Source organism: Scophthalmus maximus, chromosome 7 (assembly GCF_022379125.1).
Source record: "Scophthalmus maximus strain ysfricsl-2021 chromosome 7, ASM2237912v1, whole genome shotgun sequence".
Lineage (NCBI taxonomy): Eukaryota > Metazoa > Chordata > Actinopteri > Pleuronectiformes > Scophthalmidae > Scophthalmus > Scophthalmus maximus.
In genome coordinates, this window is record NC_061521.1 from 3,676,107 (window position 1) to 3,694,971 (window position 18,865).

Consider the following 18,865-nt stretch of genomic DNA (forward strand, 5'->3'; position numbering starts at 1 on the left):
TGAGATGTTCCCTCTGTTCTGTTGCAGCCGATGGTGTTCGGGGCAATGATGCACAGAGACGAAGCCTTCGACGCCATCTCCACTCAGTACAACATGATTCTGGCCTCGGCCACGGCCTCAGCCACGGACCCAGAGACGCTGTAGCACCGACACAAGATGGCCGCCTTCACGCAAACGCTTGGATCCGTTTCACTCTTTTTTCACCAGCGAACGCCCTGAAACGGCTGCTGCTGGTCTGCTCGCAAATGATTCAGGTTACCTTGCAAGTTGTCGAAGCGAAAACAATTACGTTGCGTAATCGATTGGCACTAAGTGAGGTGATTCCGACCCATCACTGTCAGAATCAGCAAAAAACAGTACCGTTCACTGTTGTCAAACAATTTTCTAAAGAAGAGGCCACTTTACGTCAAATCGATGATTAAAAGTCCATTCTCAAACATCAGCTGGTATTCAAATAAATTGCACAAACACATATAGGTCTGTAAAAGAACGAGCCGATGGGGGGGGATTTACCTGTAATATAATCGGACCACTATTCACCCGCTTTATTCGTTTTTAAACCACCTTTAGATTTTCTCAATGAAAAGCAAACTGTCCTGTTTCACATTAAAAGTCTCTCAGTGGCTCAAGGGGCATTATCCCTCAATATGTCCCTTAATAGAGCGCAGCAGTGACCGCCCACTTTTTGAACAGCTCCGATTCCGGAAGTGAATTCCCCATTCACGTTCTCCATTGACCTTTCATAAAATCCTTATATAGAGAGTTTTAAGCCTGGAAACAAGCCAAGAAGCTACGACATGAATCGTCACCATTAAACAATTTCTTTTGCGCTTAAAAATAATTGGAAAACTGGTAAAAAGGCAAAGGTAACAGGCGGTGTACATAATTATTTTAACAGCGAAGGGAGCTACTTGTCCCATGAACCATTGCGAATGCATTTCCAACTACTTCCAACCGACAGTTTAGCTCCTTCTTGAATTTGACCTTCATCATCATCATCACTGTAGTGTTTATATTGTTGATAAGAGTCTTGTAATGTATTGCAGCTTGTGTTTTGTGTGTGTATATAAAGTGTATAACGATCATAGGGTTCCATTACATGTCGGAACTCAGAGTTCTGAGGTATACAGGTAACAGCAAGCTCCACCAATCGGAGACGTCGATGTTAAACTTTAGGCTTGTGGTTAGTGTAGTATTTCTCCATGACATTGCGAACAAATCATGTTTTTCTTAAAACAGAGTTGATTTCATACGGACTTGAAGCTTCTACATGTGCATACACCAACGTTTCACAACCTCGCAGCTCGTGGTGAGTCGCCATTGGATGGTTACGACATTATGACTAATAATCAAAATGTCAAAGGAGAATATGAATGGGATTTTTACTTCCGGAACCTCACTGTTGCACCCTATTGGTTTGGCTTTTGATGTGAAACTACCTGCAGGGCCCCTTTTCAAAAATGGGTTCGTTCGAATTAAATGTGTTTTATTCACACAATGGAAAAATCTGTGGTTTACAAGAAGGAGTTCCCTTTCTTGTCATTTCAGTTCATTTCCATCCTAGTATAGTGCATTGTGACGTGTACATCACAATGAGCCTCGTGGAAGAGTCAGTTGTACAAACAGTTTTTTTTCTCATGTACGAGTGATTTTAGACAGTTTGTGGCTTTCTTTGGTTCGAACCAAAATCACAGGTGGTCCCGACCTCTTGTACGAGCTGTTAAACAGGCTTTATTCAAAAACACGCGTTCGCCTTGAGGATGATGGAGTTAAATATGATACTGAAAATGACATAATCGAGAAATATCTAAATTAATGCAATAATTAATTCATCATCGCTCACCAATCTACTGAGTGTTGTTTTTTTTTAATCTGCAGAATTCATCACAGAAGCGTCTACAGTTCAGTAGGTCTCTGTGACAGCCGCATGGTCTTCATGCTGGTCTCTGTCCAATACCATCCTCTGTCCTAACACAAGACACTTACTGTAGACTCTAATATCCTCCAGTCTAATATCTCGGTTATTGTCTTCCCCGTAGACTGTAAATAAAAATGGACTTTCCACTTTTTTACACTGTACAAAAAATGAAGCCAAAACATCTCGGACACGGGGGTCGCCATCTTGCACTTTTGACGTGATTTCGACCCAGAGTCATGGAGCGGATCCTCGTCACCGAGGTCCCGCTTATACGCGCGCTCAGCCAATCACGAGTCAGTCTCGGCTGTCAACCATGACATGAATTTAATCAAAACCAAACTTTTGTTTGTTCCATGTCCCATCCGCTTACATGGAGGGGGGCAGGTTTTATTACCAGTACTGCAGCCAGCCCCCAGGGGGCGATCACGAAGATTCACCTTCGGGAGCTGTCATGTCGTCCCATTGCCTTGACCCCTTTGCACATTCATCATTTGCTTTAGAAAGGCTCCAACTTCTCAAAGCCTAAACCATTTCCTCCGATGAGTCGGTCGTGCACTACACGGAATGTTGGCGGTTCGATTCCCAGCTTCCCCTAGTCCGCATGCCTTTGTGTCCTTGGGCAAGGCACTTGACCCTAACTTGCCTCTGGTGGCTCTTCAGACAGTGTGACTGTGACAGAAAAAGTGCAGCTAACAGCAGCGCTGTATGAATGTGTGTGAGCGGGTGAATGTGTCAATAAGTCTAGAAATGCACTATAAAATATAGTCCGTTGACGCATGACAATTAACATTTCCTAATTGTGTCGGTATGTGCATTTAAGAGAGTTTGTGAATCTGGCCTGGAACTTCGTATTTTAAAAAAATATATACAGTACATTTAAGTACACGTGTACAAAAGTGTCTTTGCATGAGGCCCATTGTGTTGGTGCGGAAATCATTAATTCACAGCAATTTTGATAATGATTTAATGGTTTCAGTCTCTTCAAAAAAAAAAACCAAGAACCCCTGTCATTACTGTTTTTGGACGCAGCTTCTCCACTGGGATAGAACGAGTTGCTTTTCCCTGTTTTGTATCCTTTTTCGCTGGATATCGTTGACTTTTAGACTTTTGAGCGGTCAAAGCGCGACACTTGAAGTCGTCATTTTGGACCTTCGTAGAACCGCGACACTGTTCTGACATTTTATATGCTGCACAAGTAGTTTGATCAATTGGGGAGAGAGAGAACAATGACAGTGAAATGAATCTGTGCAGCTGAATAATCAGAAGAGCAACAGTTGGTAAGGTAAAGCCGACTTCACGTCAAGTGTGATGGAAATGGCTGTCGCAAGCAACGCCATCTGTTTATTTGGAGGGAGAGAAAGCAGATAATCCTTACCATGAGAAACTGGAATGACAGAAAAGGGTTTGTCTGTTCGGTGAGAATAAACATTCGGAAAGAAATCCGAACAGCAGCGAGTTGAGGTGACGGCTCCGTCTCCGCAGTGTACAGCCTCCTCGCAACGATACATGTTGTACTGGAACGTTTTTCACACAGTGCATTAGTGCTGACATTATTACTGAAAGTATAATTCAATTTTATTAGAACAAATTCCGCCTATATTAGAATTTGGACAGGTGTTGTTGTTTTTTTTTATATAGTGCTGGAACATGTCCAAACCACATTAGTTTACATGTGAGTCTTCAGGGATTTAAAAGGATTATTGTTCTCAACAGCCACCTTTATAATCAGTTATTATTACAGTATGTTGTTTTTTGAATGTGGTGTAAGAGACTGTTTGTGTCCTATATGAATGTTTTACAACTACTTGTGACATTTTTACAATTGAATGAACTTCAGCTCTTTTATTGTTGATGCTAAGGTACCAGTTACTTCTACTGATGATGTAAGTTTTGTAAGCTAGAAGCTAATAGATACAATAGAAAACAACTGAAAGGCAACTTTTACACTCTTCCACTTGTTGCCCTCACGTTACTATCAATCCGATGTGGACGAGGCTTAATGCTCATTTAGGACTTAGGACCCTGTCTGATCTTCCCATGAAATGCTTCAAACTTCTAAAAACACGTATTTGGTAAATTTGATAGTATATATGGTTTTCTTTTTTTACCTCCATGAAATCTGTCAGGTTTCATAGGTTTGACACTTAATGAGAACCCACATTTTTTCGCAGCCTGATGAATTGTTAGCTAGCCCGCAAAGGTGCTTTGAATTTTTAAAATGAATGTTTCTGTCCCTGCCAACCGCCTGTGGTTTCTTCCCATTTCAATTTTTTAGGTACCATAAAATATTTTCAGTATAGGTTAATGTGCCAGTTTTTTTTTTCCAATTAATCGTTTGGTCTACAAAACATCAGAAAATGGATGCAATTTCAATTAAATCGCTACAAATGTGATGTTTTGACCAAGAACAATTATCCAAAATGGAGAAAGCTGCCATTTTAGCCAAATCAACTTTATTACAAAATTGAAATAAGTAAAACAAAATTTCTCCAAATAGAAAATACACTAATGAAAGATCCAATATGAAAATGTGTTGCATGTCAATGTTTCAATAAAAAAAAAGTCAGGTTCGGTATGATCAGGGCAAAGCTCCTTCATTGCCAAATATTTTGTAGTTATTAATTTTTATCTTCAAAATGTTTTTTCCCATATTGACTCGTTTACACCATGTTGCCTCATTCAAACCTTTTAACCATCTTCCCATTAACGTCTAGTCTTCATCAGTTAGTCTGTGTTTCATCTTTTTCCTACCTGTTGTCTTTCAGATGTAAGGGTTTTATAAAATGCTTTCACTGTACAAATAGTTGAAACGTTTTTTAAATTAAATGATTTTTGTTGTTAAAGTGTGATGTAAATTTCTTTTTTTAAAATATAAATAAAAACAAATGTCATACAGTCTCTTGTTGTTGTGCAGTGCCTGCTTCAACCATGAAATTTAAACCACCTTTTTCACAAGGGTTTTCTAATTTTTACTATACAATATTTTGATTTGAACCAAACGTACACCAACTTATTTAAATTAGTTTTGTGTTCTACAAGTTCAACACATTTCAGTGAAACTGCTGACAAACAATTACTGATGTGGGTTGTGTTGGCAGTTCGGTTTGTTACCGTCATGATGTCTTATCAGTGTCAGCAGGGAGGGTTTTATTGTCCTAGACGGTAAATGCATCAGCAGATTATACATTTCTGATTTTATTCATCTGCTTTTTTTCCCCCCTCTGAGCAGCTCGGGTTTTATACATGATGTATTGAAATGTCAGCACGAACCAGCCAACACCACCAGTATATGATTAAGCCAAAATGCCAGAATTTTCCACAAACCTTTCTTGCCTACTGTTAAAGTAGACTAAACTAGACCAAGATAAAGGTAAAAATGAATCTCAGCAGCCTCAAACTCCTATGGTACATGTTTATAATATCTTCATCAGGTCACACTCCATTAATCATGACACAAAGTATTTACATAAAGACATAAAGCTGTGAAAAGTTCCGTTTGAAGAACTCGTGATTTTTTTTTTCACTTTCCACATTAGGTGTGTTCAGTCCATGTTCTATTTCACTGTTCCTCCGTCATGATTAATAAGGGCGCGTGTTACACAACTCAAAACTGATAAATCATGATTAGATTTTATTGTAGGTGGTTCCCGCTATGTCCCTGCCTTTTGACTCCTCTCACAGATCAGAGGTCAGTACTTCATCATCATCGGAGTCCTCTGGAGGATCCCCCATCTTCACCCCAAGTCCACTGTCCAGATCTGCATCATCGAAACTGACACCTGGGATTTTATTGGCGGGTTCGTCTTCGTCCTCGTCCTTGTCCTCCTCCCTGTTGCTGGATGATTGTACCTCATCTTCCTCATAGCTGTCATCCTCTCTGCTGTGTGGGATAATGACCACCTCCTCCTTGGCATTGGGATCGATGTCCTCCTTAAACCAAACTGCCTTGTATCCCTCCTCCAAGCGCCTCTCCTTGGTCAGGATGGGTTTCACCTCCTTCTCGCTGTCGGCCTTTTCTGAGTCCGGCAGGTTGGTATCATCAGGCAGGAGGACATGCAGTGGCATCGAAGACCTCATAATGGCCTGTTTGAGAGGGAAGTCCTCCATTTCCTTTCGTGGCATTCCCCCCTCTGGGCCACTGGAGCCCATGCTTCCTCCATCTTCATCGTTCTGGAAGGCCTCATTGACGTACTGGATGCCCTCCTTAAGACCACCTGAACCTCGACCCAGCTGTGGAAGGGCAATTCAATCATGGTGAGAGGACAGTTAAAAAATAAGTGTAATAGTTTAAAAGCAAGGAATCAAACCACCAACGTGTTATGGTCAACGTGAGCTTCAGCCACCCCCATTGATTACACAAGGGATTGCTTGTTTGCAGCCTTACTCTGCAGGATGGATACTTGTATGTAGCTCTGGTTCCTCTAAGTATTTTATTAATCCACCTGTCAATAATTTTTATGATTCCTGGGCCATCTGCTCTCGCACCTGACGAACTGAAGTTAAAGCTAAAAGTTGTGAAGCTCCTCAAAACAAAGCTAAGGCCTAAGAGCGAACTAAAGATGACCTTTTAGCTAAACAGAGTCAAAGTGATGTTGGCAAACCAATCTCGGCTCTAGGACCATTTGTTGTGGAGCTGTTTTGAGGCGTCATAATTCTAAAAGTCTTACCAGTACAGTTAAAATGAGAAGGTGCTAGAAGGTAATCTTAAAAAAATTTCAAAGATGGTCCTATCTTGTGGGTGATCAAATGGGTGATCAAATCCATAGCAACTTATGTGGAAACCTGAACGGTAAGTAGACACATGTCCCTGCACCTCTGGGAAATCTACTAAAGCTAGACGTGCTAAAATTATAGCATGTTTCACTAATTGTACATTCATCTTAAAACAGGAACGGGGACAGATCCGGTGGTTTCTTTCCCCCGTGCTTGGCCTTACTCAGAACTTTGACAAACGTTTGAGCTTTAATCTTTGAACTCACAGCGCTTCGAAACACGCTGACTTCGTAGATCTTCTTCCAGTCTGCTTTCCCTTTCCTCATGAGATAGATGAGTACCCCGATGACCACCAGAGAGACAAACAGCAGGACACCCAGGGTCGCACCGAGGGCTGCCATGTCTGTCGGCCAATAGTCGCCTGATGGTATGATCACTGTAAGAACAAAGGTAACACTATGAGGATGTCACCCAAACTTAGTACTGAGTCTTTAATGTGATTGCACAATGGAAGTTATAAACGGTTGTGGGAAAGCAAACCCTCTCTAGAGAGAGGTTTAAACTTCTTGACATGATTTGGAAATGTTAAGCTCTCTCATTGGCAGGTTAGTCTGACATGGACTGCAGAAGAGAGCTCATTCTGACTTGCATCATCCGAAAGACCGTATCCTACATTTGATCACACCAGATAAACGGCTGTTTGGCAACTTTTGTTTTGTTTCATATATTTGTAGCCATTTGCTACCATGTGGAAACAAGCAATTGGTTTATCAGCTCTGAAATTATCAATTGTATTAATTAATTTGTATAGTTTGATGTCACCGACAACACTTCGTTGACAGGCTCGTAGTTCTTCTCATTTTATATCTCACTTGGAATTACAAAAAGTGACTGTTTTACCACTTCTTATAGTGTCTACGATTATTTTCTCTCCTTTGTATTATTTTTCATTCTTTGTTTTCTTACTGTAAAACGGCTTTGGATATTCTAATTATTATTATCTGTAAAAAAAAAAAGATCTTAGAGACCATAACTGTATCTGTTGTGAACATTTTAGATTGGCAATTCAAATATTTGAAGCAATTCCAAAATTACTTCCAGTTTATACATCTCAGAAAGCAATTTCAACTAAAATCTTGTGACTTCAACATTCGTGGGTTTTGGGTTGTTGTGTTTCTTGTTGCGGATCAAAAGTTTTTTTTTCCTTTTTGGCTTTGGCTAAATGGTTATAGATAATTCCCCAGCTGCATCAGCTCTGAGGCATCAGCCAAAGAAAGTCTGCATTTCAGTTCACATGGATAGATTCCACTTGTTGTGTCTATGAGGCTCATAACAGGCGTATAAGACTATTATGACATATTAGACTCACTGCAAACTCGACAAACATTCTGGGATCTTTGTTTTGAAGGGGTAGGTGAGGTTCCTTTCTCAAAATTAACGACTGTCACTACACGACAAGGTGGATGGTCGCTTTGAATGTCAACAAGACATACTTTCTGGTCAAGTAGCATTCTTGATAGATGTTAAAGAACACTAGGACCTACCCTTTCATCAACTAATAAGTGGATTAGGGTACTATATCATCCAGCTCGGTTGCCCGGAAATCTCCTTCCATATGACCTCTGCTTCACTTTGATTTGCAATTCCTTACGTTTTGTGAACCTGGAGATGTGGGTAGCTGCAATGTTACTCAAAGGGACAATTTAAATTTTTTTTTTAACAGAGATGCTACGGTGAGAAATGGTTAACCACCTGTGGGAGGATGATCTGTGCTGGCAGTGGAGTTGCTTGCTTCACTGGTCACACTGGCATTAGTGGTTGGATCGCTGCCTTCAGGGGCAGTGGACATAATAGAGTGTGTGGTGGAGATTATACTGTCAGTGGTGCTGCGGGTGGTAGTTGAGATGCTGCTGTCAGTGGACACATTTGGTTTGGTGGTGGTGGACACAATTCCCTCAGTGGTCTTGGTGTCAGTGGTGCTGGGGATGGTAGTTGAGATGCTGCTTTCAGTGGTCACAATGGGGTTGGTGGTGGACACAATATAGTCAGTGGTCTTGCTGTCAGTGGTGCTGGATTCCCCTATGGGCGTTGTGGCCATAATGTTTGTGGTGCTCAAAGGCAAACTGGTGGTGGTGAGACCTGGGAGAAGAACAAACTTTACCTTATGTTCCTGCTTTATGCTTCAGACTGGAAAGTGAAATTGAATTTTTGTCTCGATTTACATGCACAAACGTGACTGTTGGAGGGTTTTTTTTCTCCCTAAAACTGGTTACAAACAGCCAAACGACTTGACTGTACAGACTCTAGATAGCCGGCCATGAGAGATTTTGTTTGGTGGCAGCTCGGACCTCAAGCCTCATTTATCAAATTGTGAAAGGACTGGCAGTACATACAAGAAAATGACAAATTGATCACTTGTACTTTCACAGAGCTGCACGCTATCAACAGCGATGAATCCAACACAATCTATGAGGGCTTAAGGAGTGGGTGCATCTGTGAGGCGGTGGCTCATGACATAAAGCGGGTTACCAACAAACCAGAAGGTCAGTGGTTTGATCTCCGGCCCATCCACTTTGCACATTTTGACTTTATTCTTGAAATCCAAGATAAGAAGAATCTTCCTCCTCTCACTTTTTTCTTATGCCTGGCCCTTAGAGTGTGTTTTGGCCGTAGCATGCAATAAACCAATTACGGCGCCATCTTCCCTCTAGAAGCCAGGTGTGCTTTGCACTTTGGCAAATTGCTGTCAACGCGTCTCTGCAGAGGAAATGCCTTCGCTTTGTGCATAAGCAAAACCATCAGTGTGTTGTAACATGCAGGTTTGTGTTGGTCAAAAGCGGTAATCGCCTTCCGCGAAAATAGCAATGCACCAACAATGCGCCCGGCCACACCTCATTTTAAGACCAACGCACCCAAATGGGTGCAAGTGCATTTGCTATGTAAACAAGTGCATCGAAGAAGAACGTTCCAGTGAGCCATAGATGAAGCATAGAGCCAGAGTTGTTTTATGGAGGTGAGAAGGTTTGGACCCTACCTGACTTCACCTGCAACATGAGCTGAGCCGTATCGGAATCACCGTTAGACGTGTCTGTTGCCACCACCTGGAAGTGCAAAGATGGTAATTAATGAGAACATAACCACCAGTCACCTTAACCCTTATTAGATTTGTCAACTCACTCGTAGGGTCAATGTGTCCGGTGGGAGATCCTTATCCATGAATATGTAGCCATTAATGATGGAGAAATCCCTGCTTCCATTAATGGAGTACACAATGTGGGGATTCGGAAGCTGTTTGAGCAAAAAATTAAATGAAAATGTTAGTCATCAAACACACAACTACTGCAAGTTTAACGAGCCTACTGCTTCATAATGAATCTGCATGAACCAACATTGAGCATCCATCATTCAAAGTCGTCTTGTTCATGGTGTGAATATGAGAAGATATAAAGATACTTTGTATTATGAATTGTTAAACCTTTAAGATTTAATATAAGTGAGTGTGTTCAGAGCTGAGAAATAATTCATTTTCAAGAAATCACCCAAATTAAAATCATGAACAAAATATGTCTCCTTTAACTTGGTGAATAAAGTTATTATTATAAGATAGAAATGACAAACAGAACATTAAAAAAACAACCTTTTTACACAAACTGGATGTCTCATGCCAATTTACTATCCACATTTTAATTTCAAGAAAATTGTCCAAAGATATTATGTGAATATTAGTAGTTCAATCCATGCTGGCACTAATCCTCCAGTCGGGGGAAGTATTTACTCAACAAGACGACTGAAGCCAAACTTCAAATGGACAAAGATGATCTTGTATTGCCAAATTACATCAAATAGACCTTTCATCTGTTGCATACAGTATATCCGTATGTCCAGTGGACGTTTAAGTTACATTTGTTGTGTTTATCAGTGTTTTATATGCTAAATCAAATTTTGTTTTTTTTTATGCGTATATGCAAAACTTTGACTGAATTAAGTGTATAGAGTATCGGGAGTGTTTTACATCAGTAGCAGTGTTTTACCTCATTGAAGTCTTGGTCCGTAGCATGGATGTAGAGCGGTTTGTCCCCATCCATAGCCCTGGTGCCCATTGAAGTGATGACCCCTCTGTACTGAGACTTTTGAAATTGTGGCGGGTGGAGGCTCTTCACCTTGACACGGATAGTGACAGTGGTGGTGGCAAACTGATGACTGTTCAACTTCTGGATGGCCTACAGCAGGAGAGGAAAACACACCTGAAGGAAGACTTGAACGTCACAACAGACAGAGACGTCGGTTCTTACCGCAGAGAACCGCGGGAGAAGCACATTCACACTTGAGTACTTGTGTGAATAGAGTTACTTGTACTTATCGTGAGCATTTCAATTTCTTCACTATACATTTGAGAGGGAAACATTGTGCTTTTTACAGCACTACATTTATCCGGAGAAAAAAAAGTTCAATAAAATAATCTCATGAAATACAGTGGATTGATAAAGATTACACCTGTGGTGCCCAATTATTTGACTTGTGGCCCCAGTAGTTGTTTTATGAGATGTTTGAACCAAACGAGTGATTTGCCCTTTAACATTTTCAGATGGTTTCATTTAATAAAGAACCAATTGATTGGACTCCTTAATGACACAATCAGCTAAAAATGCATCTTATTGATTATCTTATACAAGTAATTCAACTTAGGGGTTGTTGAACATATACTGCTCTCTAGAGATACTTCAGAAATAGTTTTTTTTGGATAAAATAATTCAAAATTATCCAGTGGTGGAAAATTGTTCCAAGCCTTTTGGACCCCACCATATACATGTGTGTGTTTTAAAGCATCATTTCTAATCCCGATATGATTTAAACATTCATAAAACCATGTTTGTTGTTGGACAATGGTAAATGGACTGTATTCATGTAGCGCTTTTCTAGTCTTGTCGAACACTCAAAGAGCTTTACACTAACACAACCACACACACACACACACACACACACACATTGTAAGGCAGTTTAGGGTTGTCTTAGTGGCTTGCCGAAGGACACGACCCCTGACCTTCTGGTTAGTGGACCACCCTCTCTATCTCCTGAGCAACAGCTCAGAGACTATTTATTGTCATTGTTTCATTTTATATATGGACGATCAACTTAAAATCTTTACTGGTAATACAGTAATGCTAACGTAACATAGTACGTATTTAAACATAAAAGGTCAACTCCTGTTCATGTCATTATAAAACCTCCACATTTCCAGAAATGTGATCAAGGATATGACCTCGGCAGTGGAACTGCTGTAAATGTTTTATATGTCTATGTTAAAATCCTTTAGCGTTGCGGTTTTTTTTTCGTTAACGACGAATATTAATAAACTACAATGGATTCCTCCCAGTTCACTCTATTACAAACCCAAAGGGCAATTTGGTTGCTGCGTTAGGCAACGACAGAGATGGTGAAGTAGACAACTTGGAGACACAGACAACAGGATCTGCACACACACTGGATAGAAGCTGTGGAGGGTGTCCTTTTTTACCAGCACTTCGAGATTGATTGTATCCATTGTCTTGGCCGGCTTCAGCATGCTGATGTTCCCCGAGGCCGCGTTGATCTCGAACAGGCGCTCGTCATTTCCTGAAACACAGGACGCACAGAGCTGCTTCTGTACCTGCCGTCGATCAAGAACGCATGTCTGTGGACATGGACTTCAGGCCGAAAGGGAAGCCCCCTTTGTGTTTGTCGCGGTCCAAGCTGCTTACCGCTCAGAAATGAGTACGTTAGCTGCTCATTTATCCCCGAGTCTCCATCGATGGCATAGAGTGGTCCTGGCTCCAGCGGTAACACTCCAGGCTGCAGAGGAGAAAACACTGGTCATCATCATCATGTGTCCAACAGAGAGGGGGACGTGGTGATTGTGTTTGTCTCACAGCATCTGTTAGTATGATCGGTCAAAGGTCAGGGTCAATTAAGCAGTGGTCCACAATACAAACGTACCAATATATCTCTGAAAATAATAGAGAGACAGTATAAAGCGAATCCCCATCACAGGATATCATATATCATATAACGAGGCATAGTTTGAAAATACATTTTCAAGGTATCTCCGCATCCTATCCATCTACAGGCGTGACCTACAGCTTAAAATAGATCGCAAAATATTTCATGATCATAGGATAGAAATGACTTAACCATGAAGTCAGAAAATGACACCATATTTGCAACCGATAAGATTAAGAGACACGGTCTACATCTTATTTCGACTAACCAATCATTCGTCATCACATGGTATAAATGGGGCCATGATAATTTCAATGGCAATAAAATGGCATTATTATCAACTAAAAAAGTCAGGATTGCCTGATTGGGGATATATACATCATTCCTGCAGGGTATACATCAGCCCTCTGATGCTTTTGATATATTACTGTTATGCTAGGTGCGTGTGTTTTCTGATGAGCATTCAGGGCCTCCATGCATCAGAGAGACTCGGTGGGAAGAAACCTGGAGGCTGCGATGCTGTTTTTTAAAATCTGTTCTCCAGCGTGGACAGGCACTTTGACTTCAGAACGTGGACGACCACAGCCAACGGTATGTGCGCCGGACTTTGTTGACCCACACCTCTGGTTCGTTCAAGACAACCTCGCCAGTGTATCCGGCACTCTGGCAGACCACAGTCACTCCTATCTCCTGCCTGGTGCAGGGTTGGAACCACGGCGGCCTGTTGTCCCGGTCTAAGACGGTGACCATGATGGTGGTGGTGGCGGTGAAAGAGATCCCGTTAGAAGCTGATAATGGTGTGTCCTGAAATAAAAAAAAGCAGCAAACCCCCCCACCACCAACAATTGAGACATGATTATTTAAGTACAATACAAATATATACAATGGACCGAAACAATGCCTATGTGAACAGTAAACACAAGCTAATCTCCTGAATCAGAACTGCGTGGCTGAGGTGTGATTGAGTTTTATTGACAGCGTTGGAAACTTAAGGAGCTGTGTTTGGATTTTTGTTTTAGATTTTTTTGTTGTTTCCATCTTACTTTTACATTTTGAAAAAGATTAAGAAACAGCTTCATTATCCCAGTTCAGGGTTGACCCTTCCTCATGTATTTTGATGTCTGAACTAATTTCCATGGGAATGTGTCTGACTGAAAGTAAGAATTGATTTCCTTGAGATGGAGGAAAGAAAGCAGTGATTAGAACCAGCAGTGATCAGTACTCACCTGAGCGGACAATACCAGTTTGATATTTTTGACGTTGTCATAGTCGAGAGTCCTGGCGATGACAAGGTCTGGGTTGGTAGCTGACTCCAGTCTAAAGTTGTTCTGCAGAAATCAAACAAGACAGATGAAAACAGTTTAGATGTGTCTCTTGAACGTCCCATCTTTGTGCTAAACATGTCCTGGAAGCGACAATCCAAACTACAGAACAGCTTGAGGTCTTACAGATTCAGATGTCAGTGTGTAGAAGAGCTGATCGGGCTTGTCAGGATCTGTGGCGGCGTACCGGCCCACTGTTGTTCCTACAGGAGACAACTGGCAAAAAAACATGTTGCTTCTTTACGGTCAAAATAAAGATGAACAGCAGAGAGGTTTTGATTTCGCTTGGATTCACTTAATAGCCGAGAAAACAAACAAACAATCCGAAAATCTGCAATTTGAAACAAGAAATCCTGTTTAGTTAGGGGGTATATATTAGACGCTTACCTCAGTGACATCGAGGTGGTAGAGTTTCTGGCCAAAGACTGGAGGGTTATCATTCACGTTGGTCAACACCACAACAATGGTGAGTTTAAGCTGGAAATAATATGAAAAAAAAAAAAAATCAACGACACCTAAATCAGGGGTGGGGAACATGAGGCCTCTAGGCCCACAAGATACTTTGATCAAGTCCTGTCAGAAAATTCTTCATTACAAAAAGCCGACTGTAAAATACAATTTCCTGTACAACGATAACCATTATTGTTTTCTGCAATCCAGGCAAACAAAGTGAATGAAACATTTATGAAAGTGCGCGTCATAAGTGACAAGCATCGTTTGCATACTTTCTGTAGCATTGAAAGACATCCAGTTAAAAAAAAAAACGCTCTGTATACTGCGACTCTACCTCCATGCTGCCTTCACAGAACCTCATTCAATCATATTTTTTACCGTGGGAACAATTGTAAGTCAAACGAGTAGAGAGACGTTTTTTTCTCCCATAGCAGCCCGACATGTTGAGTGTTTGAAGTTTTACCTGAGAGCCTGTCGCTGTGTCATTGCAGGTCATCCTGGCCGTATAGGTTTTCCCAGTCTGCAAACAAGACACTCTTTCATGCTCCACACTCAGGTTCTGTCAAAAGATTCAAGGATCCAAACAGAGACAGGGGATCGGATCCTGTTGGAACCGCTCATCGTGACGTGTACTACCTCAAAGTCGAACACCCTTGCGGCTACCAGCTGGTTTCCTCGGATATTGAACAGGTCCGCGAGGTTAGGATCGAGCACCAGGGTCACTTTTGGCTGGACGGTGATTGTTGCCACGACATCATCCACTTTGTTGTTTTCCTCAAACTCCACAGACATCGGAGCAGAGCAGACTGTTGGGACAGAAGCACAACACAGCGGTCATAATTCAAGTCCCATTTTTCTTTTTCTTCTCCAAAAGCAGATGAGGAAAACCGATGGCAGTTTGCACATCCTAAACAATGAAAAACTTGGAGGTGCTCTACATTTGGAGATCCAGAAATCAATGCTTTGGAGATGGAAATCCTATTGAATTCATCAGAACCACAGATAACATGCAGGACGTGTTGTTGGAACTTTGTATTAAAACAGGGGGGCTTCTTCCCAGATTTAAGCAAATATGCTTAAATCAACAACAACAACAAAAAATCTCAAAAACAATATTCGTTGAGTCAGAATTAGGTGGAGTACTTACACCCCCATTTAGTGCTGGGATCCCTTGCTGGGGATATCACATATTCAAATAAAATACAAATTATTCAACAATGTTTTACATTCACACTTGATCCAGTCAACAGATTGTCAAAATATTAACATTGCATCATTAATGAGCTTAAAAGGTGAACGGCAAAAACAATCACACCCATATAGATAAAAGAAGGAGCCTTTCTCGGGACTTTGATTTTCAGGCCCGTCTCAGGAACCTCTCAACATGGCAGGCAATTTGTTATATATTATACTTTTGAGTGCAAATCGGATCTTTTTTGTGGGATTAGATGTCAATCTCCCCTAGCGCACTCCTGAGAAGGAGATTTTGATCAGACACTGCCAGTGGTGCCCCCAGAAATTTTCCACAGGGGTGGCCAGATGGGGCGACTGAAAACCTCAGGGTGGCACACCAAAACCAAAAGCCTTAACTGAATTTCAGGAATTCTATTATGCCGTTGTAGTTTATTTTGGAGTTTGGGATTTGAGGTTAGGAGAGTTACACTTTGTTTATTCTTCCTTTAGAGACTGTAAGTCTGTTTGCTTTTCCCCCTTTACCTTAATTTTATATTTTATAATTTATCTATTATAAAATATATACTTTATTGATTTAAATGAATAGTACCTAATGTAAAATATATTTTACCTAATATTAATATCAAAAATGTCAGATAAAAGCAGAATTTACTATAACTCTCCTGCTTTTGTATATATCAAATACAATAATTAAGTGCACCTACAGCTGACTGGCTGATTCGTTGTGTTTATTATTGTACTTAGACCAAACTATACAATTTAACTATAGTAAAAATATATACTTTATTGATTTAAATGAATAGTACCTCATGTAAAATATCGTATAGAAGCATTTTAACAGCATGTAGCATATTATGCATATGCTACAGCAATTCGCCAGTGATTTTATTGGCCCCCCCATCCCCAGGTTGGTCAAGTGAGTGGTTGTCACGTGGAACCCCCCCTTCCCACAACAATATGCTTGATTCAAACCCTTTTACATTTCTAAACAAAGTTGACTGACTAGTTGTGAAGCTCCGGCTTTTGATCACGTCCACCTTTTGATTATGCAAATATTGATACAATCATAAATGAAAACATCTGTTCTGCGCCTCCTCTCCACATTGAAAAAAGAAAAACCCAACAACATTATTTACGTCTTTAAAGTCCAATACACATGGAGAAGATCAGTCATTATTTACAGAGGGGGAAGAAGTACTCAAATATTTTATTGAGTAAATATTTTACGAGTAAACATCCCGCAATTCAAATTTTGATCTACTGCAGTAAGTGTACATCAGTATTAGCATAAAAAAATACTGCACTTAAAGTACCAAAAGTATAAATACTCAGAGTGGCCCATTTCATAATAGTGTACACAGTATAATGTATTGAATTACAGTTATAGATGCATTATTGTGTACAAAACTTTAATGTTGCAGGTAATGGTGAATCTAATGGGTTTTTTAACTTTATAAACTATTGTGAAGCTTGTGAATTTCTCAAGTAAATCACAAGGACCTCGAAACTACGTTTGAATGGGATTCTTCAGTAAACACACTTACTGCAGTTTCTTTCCAACAAGGCGCATTTACTCTACTGAAAAAAAAAATTCTCTAAACAAACTGACACAGTTTCTGACACAAGGCCAGTGAGAGTTAAATTACAGTATTCTGCAGAGATGATTGTTAGCCAACGGGTTGGTCTGTCTTAATCTTTTGTTTCATTGACTACCCAGGGCCCAAGGGTACAAGTCAAGTCTGGGTCCCAGAAGAGAATAGAGAATTACCAAGATGTTATATCTCTTAGCCTTAAGATAATACTTAAATAAACATGAAGAAAATAATAATGATATCAGCAAACCGAATTTAACCATAGAGAAGTACTTGTGAGGGGTTGGGGGTTGTGGTGGTGGTGGGGCCACAGAGACTGCTTATGTGTAGGGCCCAGAATTTGGTGCTACACCCCTGGTAACGTGTTACCCAGGTATTTCAGTTGTTGCGTAGTGTTATAGTTACAAATGGTGTGACTATACAAAATAGTACGTTAAACACTAACTAGTGGACACAGCAGTTAGGGTTGGACTCGGACGTACCATTAAACTGTGACAAGCTGCGGCGTCTCTACAGGTGAGGTGGTGATAACACTTGACTTTTAAGCTCACATTAGTTAAAGCTGCGTTATAGTGTGCAATAAAGCATGTATTGAGTTGTTTTTATATTACTTGTGAATAGTCAATAGGGAGACTAAAGTGCGAGATCAATAAAGGCCTCCTTCAGTATTTGAGAAGTGACTAAATTAATCAAGATAATGCAGATCTGTAAATAAATAATCCGTCCATCCATCGTCTATCACTTAATCCATTTAAGGGTCGCTGGAGCCAATCCCAGCTGACATTGGGCAAGAGGCGGGGCTCACCCTGGACAGGACGCCAGCCTATCACAGGGCCACATACAGAGACGGACAACCATTCACTCTCACATTCACGGTTAATTTAGAGTCTCCAATGAACCTAACCCCATTCTGCATGTCTTTGGACTGTGGGAGGAAGCTGGAGAACCCGGAGAGAACCCACGCAGACACGGAGAGAACGTGCCACCTCCACGCAGGAAGGGCCTGGTTGGTTTGAACCGGGACTCGAACCCAGAACCTTCTTGCTTTGAGGTGACAGTGCTAACCACTACGCCACCGTGCAGCTAGATAAATAATCATAATTTGCAATTTGAAATTGAACACAGCACTAATAATAGATAAACAGTAACGCTCTTCTCTTCAGCCTCCAACTTTCCCACTGTGCTGTTTTAACATTACATTTGCATTTCTAGAACCGGATGTACTCTTTATTTTCTGTTGGGCGACACCGAATGGAAGGTCAACCAAACCCAGTACTCACTGAGCCCGCTGGACGTTTGAAGCAGGATCAGAAGTAGAAAGATGAAGGACGTCCTCACGGCGGAGTGTGGCTGAACCCCGTCCATGTCTCTGTCCGTCCTGTCTGAACTGATCCTCGCCCCGTCTCTGTCCCTCCGCTTATCTGCTCGGCTTTATGGCTGCAGTGGACTTTTCCCCGTCATAAAAAACACAACAAACGCGTCTATTTACCGGGAAGTCGTATAAGATCTTTTTTCATCGCCCATCATTTTGACTTTCATTTGGTTGGTTTGTCTTGAGACGTTTCATCGCCACACGTTCAGACGTACGCAGGAGAATCCACTCTTTACAGAACGAATGGAATGCATCAGAGGGCTGGTGACATCACCGTGGTGTCGTAATGAAATGACAAATGATTAATCTAAATAATATGTAGCTT

At 41.0% G+C, this 18,865-nt stretch overlaps 2 protein-coding genes across 4 annotated transcripts in view; one reads left to right on the forward strand and one right to left on the reverse strand.

Moving 5' to 3' along the window:
• LOC118315108 (GRAM domain-containing protein 4-like) overlaps positions 1 to 4,816 on the forward strand; it is a 23,865-nt gene extending 19,049 nt beyond the window's left edge. For both annotated transcript variants that reach the window (XM_035642118.2, XM_035642117.2), the window contains exon 19: positions 28 to 4,816. In XM_035642118.2, the coding sequence (XP_035498011.1) occupies positions 28 to 144 (117 nt within the window). In that variant the 3' untranslated portion in view covers positions 145 to 4,816. The remainder of the gene's footprint in view (positions 1 to 27) is intronic.
• Positions 4,817 to 5,316: 500 nt separating this feature from the next.
• cdhr5b (cadherin-related family member 5b) lies at positions 5,317 to 18,605 on the reverse strand. Of its 2 annotated transcripts, XM_035642114.2 has the most exons (15): positions 18,449 to 18,605; positions 15,019 to 15,188; positions 14,846 to 14,902; positions 14,317 to 14,406; positions 14,056 to 14,145; positions 13,834 to 13,935; positions 13,229 to 13,411; positions 12,370 to 12,460; positions 12,147 to 12,244; positions 10,663 to 10,851; positions 9,809 to 9,919; positions 9,666 to 9,732; positions 8,384 to 8,770; positions 6,898 to 7,067; positions 5,317 to 6,148 (listed from the first exon to the last, which is right to left on the reverse strand). In XM_035642114.2, exons 1-15 carry the CDS (start codon positions 18,531 to 18,533, stop codon positions 5,594 to 5,596), a joined length of 2,445 nt encoding a protein of 814 aa, XP_035498007.1. In that variant the 5' UTR covers positions 18,534 to 18,605; the 3' UTR covers positions 5,317 to 5,593. The 2 variants fall into 2 exon arrangements, with proteins under 2 accessions (XP_035498007.1, XP_035498009.1); XM_035642116.2 differs by lacking the exon at positions 8,384 to 8,770.
• Positions 18,606 to 18,865: the final 260 nt, after the last annotated feature.